This window comes from Choloepus didactylus, chromosome 2 (genome assembly GCF_015220235.1).
Source record: "Choloepus didactylus isolate mChoDid1 chromosome 2, mChoDid1.pri, whole genome shotgun sequence".
Lineage (NCBI taxonomy): Eukaryota > Metazoa > Chordata > Mammalia > Pilosa > Megalonychidae > Choloepus > Choloepus didactylus.
In genome coordinates this window covers 102,886,768-102,898,993 of record NC_051308.1, presented here as the reverse complement: position 1 = coordinate 102,898,993, position 12,226 = coordinate 102,886,768, and the positions used below count along the sequence as shown (strand labels likewise).

The following is a 12,226-nucleotide window of genomic DNA, read 5'->3' as shown; positions in this document are numbered from 1 at the left end:
AAAGTAAGGCTCAGAGGTGTGATCTACTCCAAGCCACATGGCTGCCCGGTGTGGCAAAGCAAGACTGATTCACTCTCTCCTGACTCCAATGATCATTCTACCACAAACCAGAGCTCCTTATCTTTTCCAGATTCCACATCCTACATCTACTGATCACCCATCAGGGAACCTAAGCTCCTCCATGATACACTTCCCAAAGCCCACTTTGTCATGAGGAATGGATATGTTTACAGTCATTCTGTTATTAAATTTACCACTGACAGTAATGGTCTAAAAATTAAATAGGTTTCTACTTAATGCTGCCGCTCTATGAGTCAATGTTTCAAGTATCAGTCCAAGAACTGGATGCCAGTTAATGGCTCATACATATAAGTTTCTTACCAGTAAGGCTGAATGGTGATTGTTATTTTTCTGGTAACTAAACTATTTATCTATATATTAAAGAGTTTCAACAAAACTTAAAGTCATCATTATGATTGTGTCTGTAACAACTTCTGTGTGCCATTATCACATCATGACACCAGCTGTGCATCAGTCTGGAATTCAGTCAAAATAATGTGGTATCTTAGTGTCTAAGATAATTGTACAGCTAGTCCATCACCACCTGGGGGTGATCAGCCTGAATGTTTTCCAGTAGGAAATATTGTTTAATAGTAGTCATTTTTATCTCTTCTTTGTTCAAAATGGATTTGAGGTGGATTACCCTGCGTGTGCATGACATTGCGCACACACAAGCACACACAAGCATGCACCTGAAAGCTTAAAAAATAAATAAAACCAGAATAAGAAACAGGCAACCACAAACCCAGGAAAAAGATGACTCTACCTTAAAACCAGACTTAAGATGCTTATAATATTTTTACATTTCATTTAGCTCTGAATTTCTTGGAAGTCAAGGTAAAAATAAAAATGCATTGGTAAAATGCTCCTTATATATGAAAAAAGAATATATTTACATTTATAATTCACTGTTTCTCTTTGTCACCAATAATTTGTCATGATTGTGGATGAATGTTTTATGTATGTGTTTCCTTTCCAAAGAATAGAATGGGTTAAGTCTAGTCAGGGTAAACATGTTTTTTTTGAAAAAATATGGTGGGCAGTTTGATCCTTTTTGAGGCCTGATCAAAAGAAAGATATAGAAATGAAAATCTTCCTTACCTCCTCCAGTTTATCCACTCGTCCCACCAGTTTGGTGGTGACTGAATGCAGCTTCAAGAGATCCAGACCATAGAAAGCTCCTTCCAGCAAGTCTATGATGGTGGAGAGCTAGGAAAAAAAGGCAAGGGGTGAGGCCAGGGCTGTGGAACCTGTCAGCTCTCCACGTTGGAGGCTCAACAGGGAAGCCACTATCAGGAATTGAGAGGTGGGTCCTCTGAAACTGGCATTTGTGTAGGTGGGGACATGGGCCAGCCCAATGCCGTAGCTGTATTCTGCCTTCTGGAATATTTGGGTCAGAAAATGGGAGAAGCCTACAAGAACGAGTAAACACCTTTGCCAAACCATTCATGCCTCTTTTATTAAATCCTTCAGTCACATACATGTCTATCTTTCCTACTAGGCTGTGAGCTCCTCGAAAGTAGTGTTTATGTCTTAATCATCTTTGTTTTCCCAAGATAACCTACGTACCTGGCCCATAACAGGGTATCTATAAATAGTCAACAAAGTGGCTTATAAACTTCAATGCCTTGAGGATATGCTTCTGACTCAACTTCATAGTCAGTGAAGGCTCTGGGGCACCAACAAGTTTTTCTTTAGCACTGATAGCTGAAATGACCCTGGGGTAGAGAGAGACCCAATGGCCCATCTGGGAGGGGACAAGCTGCCACAGGACACCCAGCACCTCTAAGCTTTTTCAACACTGTCTCCCCTGCTAGTACAGAGCCACTGGGAGGAAGGTAGCTGAGGCTCTGGTGGCATCAGAGCATACAGAGTACAGGCAAAGGGGGCAGAGGAGATGCTTGAGCTGAGCCTCCCTGCCAAGGACCAGTCCCTGGAGGAGTTTGCCCGGCCACACTTTTGCAATCTCTGCTCCCTACTCATCTCTCAGCCTTGCTTCCAGATAAAGAATCGCATGTTTGAAATACTCAAGTTAAGAAGACAATCTCTTTCCTCACCACCAGAAAATAGTGGCTGAAGTCTGGGTAAGAGCCATGGAAGAGCTGGTTAGTTTGTACTAGGACGATTTTCTGATTCCTAATAGAAAATTTTGCCTGCTCTTGTTCCAGAAGCCCTCTCAAGAGTCCAATCCCATCACTGGGTAACTTGTGGCACTAGGTTCAGAAAGTAGTTTCATGGCAGAGATGCAGCTCTGAGTGATGTGGACAAAGCCTGGGCTGCTCACTGTACTGGTAAGCAGTACTCTGCGTGAAGAGCTATCAAAGGCTAACGGTTACTGAGTGTGTATCAGGTGCCAAGTACAGCACTGCTACATTGTGTTGTCATTCATTCATGGAACTAGTATTTATTGAGTCCTAAGGCTATGCCAGGCATTGTGCCAAGTACTCAGTTGTTGTTATCTCATTGATTCTCAAAACAACCCTGTGAAGTAGATGTTATTATTCTGCCTTTACTCAAGGACACTGAGGTCAGTCAAGTTAAACAGCTTAAGCAGGATTACTCAGCAAGTGGTGACAGACCAACCTGGTTCCAAGTGAAGGAGAAAGTGTAGGATCCAATGAAGGCTAAGCCAACCCAACGGGCTGCCCCAGCTAGGACTTCACTGAGAGTCCCCACCCTCTGGAGCCTCGTCATGGTTTGATGACTGGGTCTAGAACAGGCTCCAGGCCTCTCTTTCCCTGGCTCACCCCAGCCCTTATGCTAAGGACTGAAAGGCTCACTCTTCTCTGGGTGTCTCTTGCCTCTTCAGGATGTCTGCTAGGCTGACAGAAAATCATGCAGCTCTTCTCCTGGAAGAGAACACCGAGTTCTTTTGGCCAGCTGGGCCGGGCAGCTGCTCACAGGCCGGGCTTCCCTGGCTCCATAAGGAGAAGCAGGCACACTTTGTCTCACCATCCCTTCAGACACCAGAGCTAAAATTTATCGGTTTGTCAGATCACTAGTCTTGGGTGGATCCACACGCAACACTCTAGGGGCCAGGACCTGACTGCCTTTGAAGTCCAAAATGGGTTCTACCTATTCAAAGGCCTTACATCCCCAGGAGTCCTGAGCTAGTTTAAAGCTCCATCTCGTCCATGACACCAGGTTCTACCTTCAAGTCCCGGCTGTCAGCCTCCCGCAACTTCTGGAGCCTGAAGTCTCCCTCACAGGGATTGAGGGCCGAAGGGGGTGCGACACAGGCACACTTGCAGGACGAGCCCGAGGTGATGGTTTCCACTGTGTAGAAGTCTTCCTTCCTGGAGGCCCCCTCGTTGATCCTCTGGCAGGCATCTCGGCCCAGGGGTCTCACCACACACTTGCACTGACAGTCCGAGCCCTCGGACACAGCCTTGACCTTGTCATAGTCTCCCAGCAACTGGACGCAGAAAGAGAGAGAGAGAAAACAGATTCAGGGGTGTGCAAACACAGGCGTCAGCCAGGCACCTGAAGGAGGCTCTCCATTTACTCTGTCAAAGTCCTGCACTAGCCAGAGGGCTCAGACAACTCTGAACCACGGAGTGAATAGGTCATCGCAACGCAATCTGCTGACTCTGAAATTTCCTTGAAGGCACTCTGAGTTCAGCATTCTTCGTTTGTCTTGGAAAGCTGTGCATTTCTCAGGGGGCCTCAGCCTTTCATCATTTAAAGGAAAAAAACAAATGAGCTCCATCATTCTTCCAACAGCCCTTGCCTTCAGCTAGAATCCAGGTTTAGATGGAAAGAGAAAAAGGAGAAGGGGTTAAAGGAGGGACTGGAAAGTTGATATTCAAAAATTGAAGACCACTTACTTCTATCCTCACTCATTCATTCAACATCTATTGAGAGCCTTCTAGGGACTGTGCTGTGAGAGGTAAAGAGAAGGACCAGACAGCCTGCTCTCAAAGGCAGGAGGTACATAAATAGCAGTCACATAAAGCAGAGAGTGGTAAGCACCCCAGAGAGGCAGAGATAATATGCAGTGTGAGCTTGAACAGGAGAGAGTGGCTCCAGATGAGGAATCAGGGAAGACTTCTTGGAGGAAGTGGCATTTGATCTAGGCCTTGAGGGATGAATTGGATTTGGCAAAAGAAAGTTGGGAGGAGAAGATTGGTCCAGAGTCAGTAAAGTTTACTCAGCCTGGACCCCAGGCCAAAGCCAGGAGAGCAAACTGGCAACCCTTGCTTGCTGCTTCTACAATGCTAATCATTTCCTTCTGAGTGCTTGCCCCTGCCAGTCTCCCCAAGCAGGAAAATATGCAGCAGCAGACATTCTGGAGCCCCCACCCTGGACACTTGCTGGGGAAAAAGCTCTTGCCCAGCTCCTCTCCAACAAGCCCTGCATCCCCACAACCAGGGCTCCCCTTCCAGGCACAGAGAAGAGTTCCTGATTTTGACTAATCACCCTGGCAGGCAGGCACTGAGCTTGTTTGAATGGAAATGTTCCTGGGATGCTTTCTGGGGTGGAAGAAGGCTTGTCATGTTTTCCTTGCAAAGGTTGGGTTTCTTCTAATACTAATATTTGTTTTAGAGCCCTTGTCAAATACAGAATGGATCAGTGGAAGAAGCAGCTGTAGTTCAGGGTGACTTCAGCGGCTGGTCTCTATGGGCTGACAGTAAATCGTGGCTGGCTGCTCTCTCAAGCTCTGCCTGGATTCCTATGTTACCCCACTCTGAAACCCTGGGTGGATTCCTTCCTTTCAAGGTGCTCGGGTTTCAGGAAAGCTTTTGTTGATGGTGCTCCAGAGCCTCAATGTGAAGGATTTTTATGTATTTTCTATTTAGGGGTCAATGAGAGGTTGTGGGTGGGTTATAGAGCTTATATTAGCATAACTATTAAAGGAAGGGTGAGAAGACCAGTGTGTGAAAAATCCCAAAGTGGACCTGACGATTCTTTCTTAAGGAAGGAGACAAGACCCCATCCAAGGGCTCAGTGGAGGCACAGGTATCCTTCCTTCATCCTGAGAATTACGGTGACACCCACCACACGTCATCATGCCAATTCTGGGGAGCAGGAAAGAAACACTCCAGAGAGAACTGCCCCTTGCAGGCCCTGACACGAGGTGGGAGAACCTCATGCTGCTTATCTATAGAATGGCTATAAGGGTGTTTGAAGATTCAAGAAAACAAGTGAAAGTCTTATGCAAATGGACACATTAGGAAGCCCATCACCATCATATGCCACTGGGCTCCCACTGACAGTCTGTCAGATTTGCATGGAGCTGCATCTCCAATCTATCACCCCAATACACAGTCTTGTTGGTCAAACCACGTTTTTGGGTCGTCTCACATTCATCACACATGCTGCTGTTCTGTCTTCACCCCATGCTTCTGCCTGGGTGTCTCATCCCATACCATGAAATATCGAGTCCATGGGTCATACCATCTGCTTCCAACACACCTGCTTGTTTACACATTCTGATTCTGACAAACACTCAGCCAGACACACAAGAGGTGACCATATTTTTCACAACCCTTTAACCACAAAGTTTTGGTGTTGGGTTTTTGCTTCGTTTTCTTTTGCTTTGCTTTTCTCTCAGGAAGATGTGTGGAGTCTTCCCTTCTCTCTTTCTCCTTATTCCACAGTTTTGAAAGACCCGTGATTCTGAAAGGAGGACCCGTGTCCCTCTGCTTGAGAAAATATTCTGATAAATGAAAAGCAAATGCCTTTCCCTCTAGTAATGGAAGGAGAAACAGCTACCCCCAAACGCTTCAGCAAGGACCATCTTCGGGACCTTGTCACTACCTGGGACAGGACGGGTGGGCATGGGACTTGCATCCTACCTGAGATAAAACGTTCTCCTGGTTGTCCGCTTCATTTTGCAGAGTCTCGTCCTCCGTGGGCGCCACCGTCTGCAGGTCTGGGGGCTCGCTGGTTCCCGTGGGGGGAGTGCTGGATTCCCAGCCCCGAGCCGCAACCAGAGCGAAGCAGAGAACCAGCAGCAGAGGCTTGGCCATGAGGGACACGACAAGAGGGGGCCCGGCCCCTTGGGAAAACGTTGGGGTCGGGGGTCTAGGCAAGGATTGGAGTCTAGGCGAGAAGGTATCTCAGCTGGAGCTCGAGAATGGCTGCTCAGAGTGTCTTCCAAAGCTGGGTGCGGCTGAGCGGGACAGGAGGGTGCGCCCCAGAGACCCTGAGCATCTCCTTCCCGACTTGGGCAGCCCTCGATTATGCCGCTCCAGTGGAGAGCGGGGCGCGGTAAGGAGGAGGTGAAGCGAGATGTGGAGGAGGGCCCCGACAAGCCGAGCACCTCGCCCGCTGTGGAGAGCTCAGGTGGAAGGGGTGAGCAGATGCGGAAGGTGCGCGCCGTGGCAGGCGGCGCGGAGCTTCGAGGCGCACGGGGACACTGCGGAGCGCGGGGCAGGCAACAGCCGAGCGGGCGGCGAGCGCGGTTAGGCTAAGGCTCCGCGGAGCGCTCGCGCGGCTGGAGGGGCGGAGCCTCTATTGTGCCGGGGCCGCGGGGATGCAGCCAGTGACGGCGCGGAGGAGGAGGAGGACCGGGAAGCGCGAAGGGGCTCGGGCGGAGGGGCGACGGACCCACCCCGCCCCCACTCGGGGCCAGCTGCCGGGCACGCCTGCGAGGGATGCCGTCAGAAGGGCGCCCCTTTCCTTCCATCTGACCGCAAATGACGATCGGAGAGGAGTTACCTAGAGGGGGGTTTCTGAAGTTTGGGGGTCCCTTGTGCCCATTCTCGCAGAGAGAAGCGAGTTTACTCTGGGTTGGGAGGCAGGCGCAGAGCACGCACTCCAAGCCCGAGCCAATACGGACCCCTGCGTCCTTCCTTGATCGCCTCTGGGGCAGGACAGCAGGAGCGTTTGCTCTCGGGCGTTTCTCGTCCCTGAATTGACTCTTGGCGAGATCTCCGGCAGCTTTGAACTTAGCGCCACTGGTAGTATGCTTGCTTGCCACAGCTTTAGTACCTGGTAATACTTCCACCCAGAGGATAATTACCGAACTCTCTGCTGGAGTGTGTCATGAGTCATATAAATATTAAATAAAAGGAGAGTGGCCGTAAGTCTCTGACACTCTTTGCGTGTCCCCATGCGGGGTGCTACTGCCTGAGAATCAAATTATTGCGAAGGGGGACAGCTCTTTATATCTTCATGGTCTGGAAGAAGTCTCTCAGGTTTCTGTTACAAGATGATCTCTAGGAGCCTGGGATTATGTTACAATGTTCCTTAAATAGTGACCCTTTTGTAGACCTACTGTAAAGATTAACAATTTGTGGATTTAAGGAAAGGCACTGTGCCTTCTGGGACAATTCTCACTCTTGAAATATGGAAAAAAGCCAGGCCCCTCAAAGACGTGAAAGGTATTATGCATTCTTGGAATTAAAGCACCTAATCTCATGCTAAGGAATGAAGACTGGAATAATCTAAGCAATCAACTAAGGAGACTTCAGCTCATTTAAATGATGGTAGTTGACAAACACATTTGTAAATGGTTTTTACGATCCCAGTTTATGAATAAAAATCCAAGGTTCTGGCTATCTGGACTTGTGGAAATCTCACACACGCACACACACATGCACACACGCACAATGTAACCAATCAAATCTTTTCTGGAAATAGGTGGAAGTAAATAAACATCTATGAAATGCATGTTTAAAATTCAATTTAAACAAGTGTTGGATGTTGACTAAGCGGCAAGTAACAAGCTAGGTTGCTAGACATTTAATGGAAAGATAGTCTATAGAAGAGATCAAGATAAAATAATCCACCCCAGAAAATGTGGTGGTTGGGGGTGGGAGTGAAGAGGTAAGCAGGGCAAGTGCTCAAATTGTAAGGCAGAGTAGGAGAATATGTGGTGGATTTCAGGGGGGAATAGATCGCTCCCAGTTGAAAGGTCAGTAAAGATTTCATGGAAGAGTGGCACTGGAGATGGGACTGGGATGATAGGAAGTTTTCAATAAGGCAGTGATGTTAACAAAAGGGAGGTCATTCTGGGCAGAGACACCAGCCTGAATGTGCAGATACAGATTTCAGCCTGGTCCTCACTTCTCAGAGGAGACTTCCCTGACTCCACCACCAGGGTAATTTCTCCATTCCAGGCTCCCATGGCACTGTGTGCCTCCTTTTCACAGCATATGGGAGCTATATTACTCCTTTGTGGATTGTTCCAAAAGTTCCTGTCTTCCCCACTAGACTGTAAACTCCATGCAGGAGGAGACTTTGTCTGCTTTTGTTCATCATTACATCCCCAGATTTTAGCCAGTGCCTGGCACAATGCAGACAATAAATATTGGTCGAATGAATGGGAACTACAGATAATCCCTTTTTCACTAGAGATTGGAGTATATTTATGGGAGTAGTGGGAAACAAGACTGCAAAGGGAGATTAAAGCCATGAATATACTCCCAGTTACTTTCATCAGTCCTTTCTTTGTACCCATTAGGGTGCATTGGGCTACAAGTAACAAAAACTCCTACTGACAATGACAATCAAATATGCATTTATTTTTCTCCCATTCCAAGAAGACTGGGTAGGTAGGTAGTTTCAAATTTAGTTCAGCAGCTCGGTGAGGTCATCAAGGACCCAACCTCTTCCCATTTCCAATTCTATTATTCTTAGAGTATTAACTTTTTTTTTTTTTAACCTAAATAATAATTGGTTTTAAACCAGTCCCAGCTACCTCTTTGGCCATACAGACATTCAATTTCCCAGTCCCCCTTGCAGCTAGGGATAGCCATATGATTCAGTTCTGGCTAATAAAATAAGTCTGTGGGGAGTTCTGGAAAAGATATTTTGCTTCTTGATAAAAGAAACAAATAGAAGAGAGGAGCTATCCAGTGCCACTCTTCCCAGCTTCCTGTCTTTGGTTGTGGTCATGGTGCCTGGAGCTGTAGCAGCCATCTGATGACCATGAGTTCTTTCCTCTATTGAGCTGAACTATGTCTCCTTTTTAAAAAAGGTTAGCCTACTAATAGTTCAGTCCTATGGTCCTTCACAGAATATATCTAAACTTTTCCTAAAAGAGAGCTTTTCTTCTACTTCAAGATAGAAAGTAAGTACCTTCTAAGTCTTCTTGTTCTCAAGCCCACTTGCTTCACCTGTTTCTTAGACCATATGGCCATCCTGACCCTTCATTATTCTGTTTTGCTTTGTTTTTAGAAAAACTCCGGTCTGAGTAAATGTTAGAGCTCATTGAAACAATTTCTTCTCTTTTTCTGGGCACTGTTCTATCATTAATGGAGCCTAAGATTGCCCTAGTTTTTTTGGCAGCCACATTGCACCAATGACTCACATTGATTTGGCTGTTTTTTTTAATGTAGCTTTTTTCTTCCTCTTTCTTTCTCCTTCCTTCCTTCCTTCTTCCTTCCTTCCTTCCTTCCTTCCTTCCTTTCTTTCTTTCTTTCTTTCTTTCTTTCTTTCTTTCTTTCTTTCATGATGTGTTACACTGTACATCCTCTACTTTCCAGTTATGTTCTCTTTTTATTTTTTTTTTTTGCCAACACAACTCTAGGCATCACATTTTTATCCATTGAATATTATAATGGTTTTGACCCATCTTTTCATCCTTTAGAAATTCTGCTCTTTTGTCAGTCACTGTTTTTGCTCTCTTCCCAGTTTTGGATATTCTCCAAGTTCAATTAGTATAGTTTCTGTCTTCATTCAAATAATTAATTAAAAGCAAAAAGGTCATATTATTGGGACAGGGCCAGATCCCAGAACCCTACAGCCATAATAAGACATTGACATTGATCCACTGCTTAACCCTTTTGATTACATGTCTACAAGCATTTCTCAAGAAACTTGTCACCTGCCTTTCAGAAATCAAGATCCACCAACCTTGGCATTCCTCCCACCAAACAGTCTGATAACCTGCCAGAAGAGCCTGAGATGAGCTTTATTTGGTTTTAATATATTCAAGTTGACTTACCATAAACTCCCTGCATCTTTCGCTGAGAGCCCATGGATTCCCTTCACATGGCCCTCGGCACGTTAGGTATTGCTCTCCCTGTGTAACAGATGAGGTCACTGCGGCTCTAAGACATGATATTTATGTGGCTACTCTGTTCTGAGTGCTTACCATATGCCAGGCCTCATTTGATGTTCAAAAAGCCCTCGAGGGAGGTGAAATCATCTCCTTTTACAAATGAGGAAACAGGTTTAGAGAGGGACATAAGTTACTGCTGAAATGTTCAGAGAACATCGTCCTGGAAAGCCTTGGCCGTGTCTGTCAGCTACCTGAGGTCCGGAACCCTCACCAGTTTGGGCCGGCCAGGAGGTGGCTGGCTTCTGGGGATCTCTCAGCTGCTGTGTTTACCATTTCTCCCCAGCCAAGTTGGCTTCTAGCAAAAGGATCTGTTTTCCAGTTTACCTGGGAGCCTCTTGGCTTTGCTCTGAAATGTCTGTCTGTGGAAAAACCAAGACTTCTTTTGCCAGGTGGAGGGGTGGGGTGGCTAGAAATGACCTGCCCCCCTTAGTGTGTAATTTAGAAAATGCACCTGCCCTACAGCCACACAATCAAAGAACAGTGCAAGGTCCCACGAGCAACATCATTCTGCCATCTCCCTCCCCCCAGCTCGCTACAGGGTGGGAGCCTTGCCAGGGAACTGTCATAAAATGCTGGAAAGGGAATGATGGAAAGCCCAACCAAAAATGAGGTCTTTCTTCCCCCTGTTCACTCTGCTTCGCTGCTTTCTCAGCTTTTTATTTTGCCTTTAATCTTCTATATTCTCTCTCCTTTAATTCAATTTAACTCATTTAATGAACGGATATTAGGGCCTGGCACTCTGTGACCTGCAGAGCACACAGAGATGAAGACGACAAGGCCTCTGCTTTGCAGGAGCTCATGTTAAAAACATTGCGAATGTGTAATCCTAGGGAAGGGCTCAAAAGAGAAATTTATTTCCTCAAGATATTTTAAGTCAAGAAAAAATATTTTTTTCTTGCCTGAATTTTGCCAGTTTTCAGGCCATTCACATTTCTCAATATGCCAACCATGATAATTATTTTATTAAACCAAACTTTATCTAACAAAACTTAGGTTTTAAGCTGATTAAAGTAAGTCAACATAGCGTTTGCCAAGCATTTATGATGGGTTCAATAAAGACATGTTGTTTAGGTCTCTGGATTCTGAGCAAAAATATGCTGCCTACATTTCTGTTGTCTCACATTTGCTATGTATTCCAAAAAAGACCATTATTCTTGCCTCTCCGCGTCCTTCCCCCTCACCCTCACCCCCCGCAGTGGCTTCAGCATATCCAGAAATGGATTCTCTGTGACATCCTTCCACTTGTGCCCTGATCAATTGCTCTGGGGCCGGCTTTGTTTTGATGTCTTCCTACTCCTCTGGGCAGCTCTGATTTTAGGGAGAGAGACCAGAGCACAGCTTCGGCTTTGTTTCTGTCCTCAGGGGTCTCCTTCCAAAGCCCCACCTCTCAGATGTCCTCACGGGGCATGTGGGCTGAGGGGAAGGAAGCAGGTGTTGCAAATGCTGACCCCACCGGGCCTCTGTGGCCAGACTTCTCCCCAGGACTCGGGAGGCAGCAGGTGCTGCAGCTGGTGCATGGGAGGAAGCACTTGCCCCAGGGGGATCAGTGTTCCAGGTTTCGGGCAGGAAGGAAGTCAGTTTGCTGTCTGGGGAGAGAGATAAAAGAGAATAAAGAAAGAGAGGAAATCAAAACTTTGTTGACTTCAAGAAGGTAATATTGCATAATGGTCATGAGCATGCGCTCTGGTGTCAGATCGTCTGTATTTAGATCCTGGTTCCGCCATGGAAAAACTGGATTAATATGGACAAGTGGCTTAACTTCTCTGAGCCTTAGTTGCTTGATCTCTATAATGGGAGTAACAGTGGTACCTACCTCAGAGGTGGTCATGGAGATTAAATACTATGTAAAGACTCTAGCATGTTACTCAGCACACAATAGGTGCTCCATGAATGTCAGCTATTCATATCATGATTATTTGGGTAATGTATAAGTAATTAGAATTTGAAAATACTCTTTTAATTGAGATGGGCCTTGGAAACTATTGACATCATGGCCTATTTACATCATTCATTCATTCACTCATTCAACACCTATTGAGTATAGTACTCCTGTGCCAGATACTGCATTATATGCTAAGAAAACATAAATGAATAAGACATTCATGCTGTTCTCAAGGATCTCACAAGAGAGACACATAGGCAAGCACCACACAG

At 46.2% G+C, this 12,226-nt stretch overlaps 1 protein-coding gene across 1 annotated transcript in view; it reads right to left on the bottom strand.

Annotated features, from left to right (window-relative positions):
* The window catches only part of OLFML2B (olfactomedin like 2B), a 38,246-nt gene extending 31,805 nt beyond the window's left edge, over positions 1-6,441 (bottom strand). Inside the window, exons 1-3 of the mRNA XM_037825485.1 lie at positions 5,859-6,441; positions 3,212-3,475; positions 1,162-1,269 (exon numbers count right to left, since the gene is read on the bottom strand). Of these exons, the coding sequence (XP_037681413.1) occupies positions 1,162-1,269; positions 3,212-3,475; positions 5,859-6,032 (546 nt within the window). The 5' untranslated portion in view covers positions 6,033-6,441. The remainder of the gene's footprint in view (positions 1-1,161; positions 1,270-3,211; positions 3,476-5,858) is intronic.
* Positions 6,442-12,226: the final 5,785 nt, after the last annotated feature.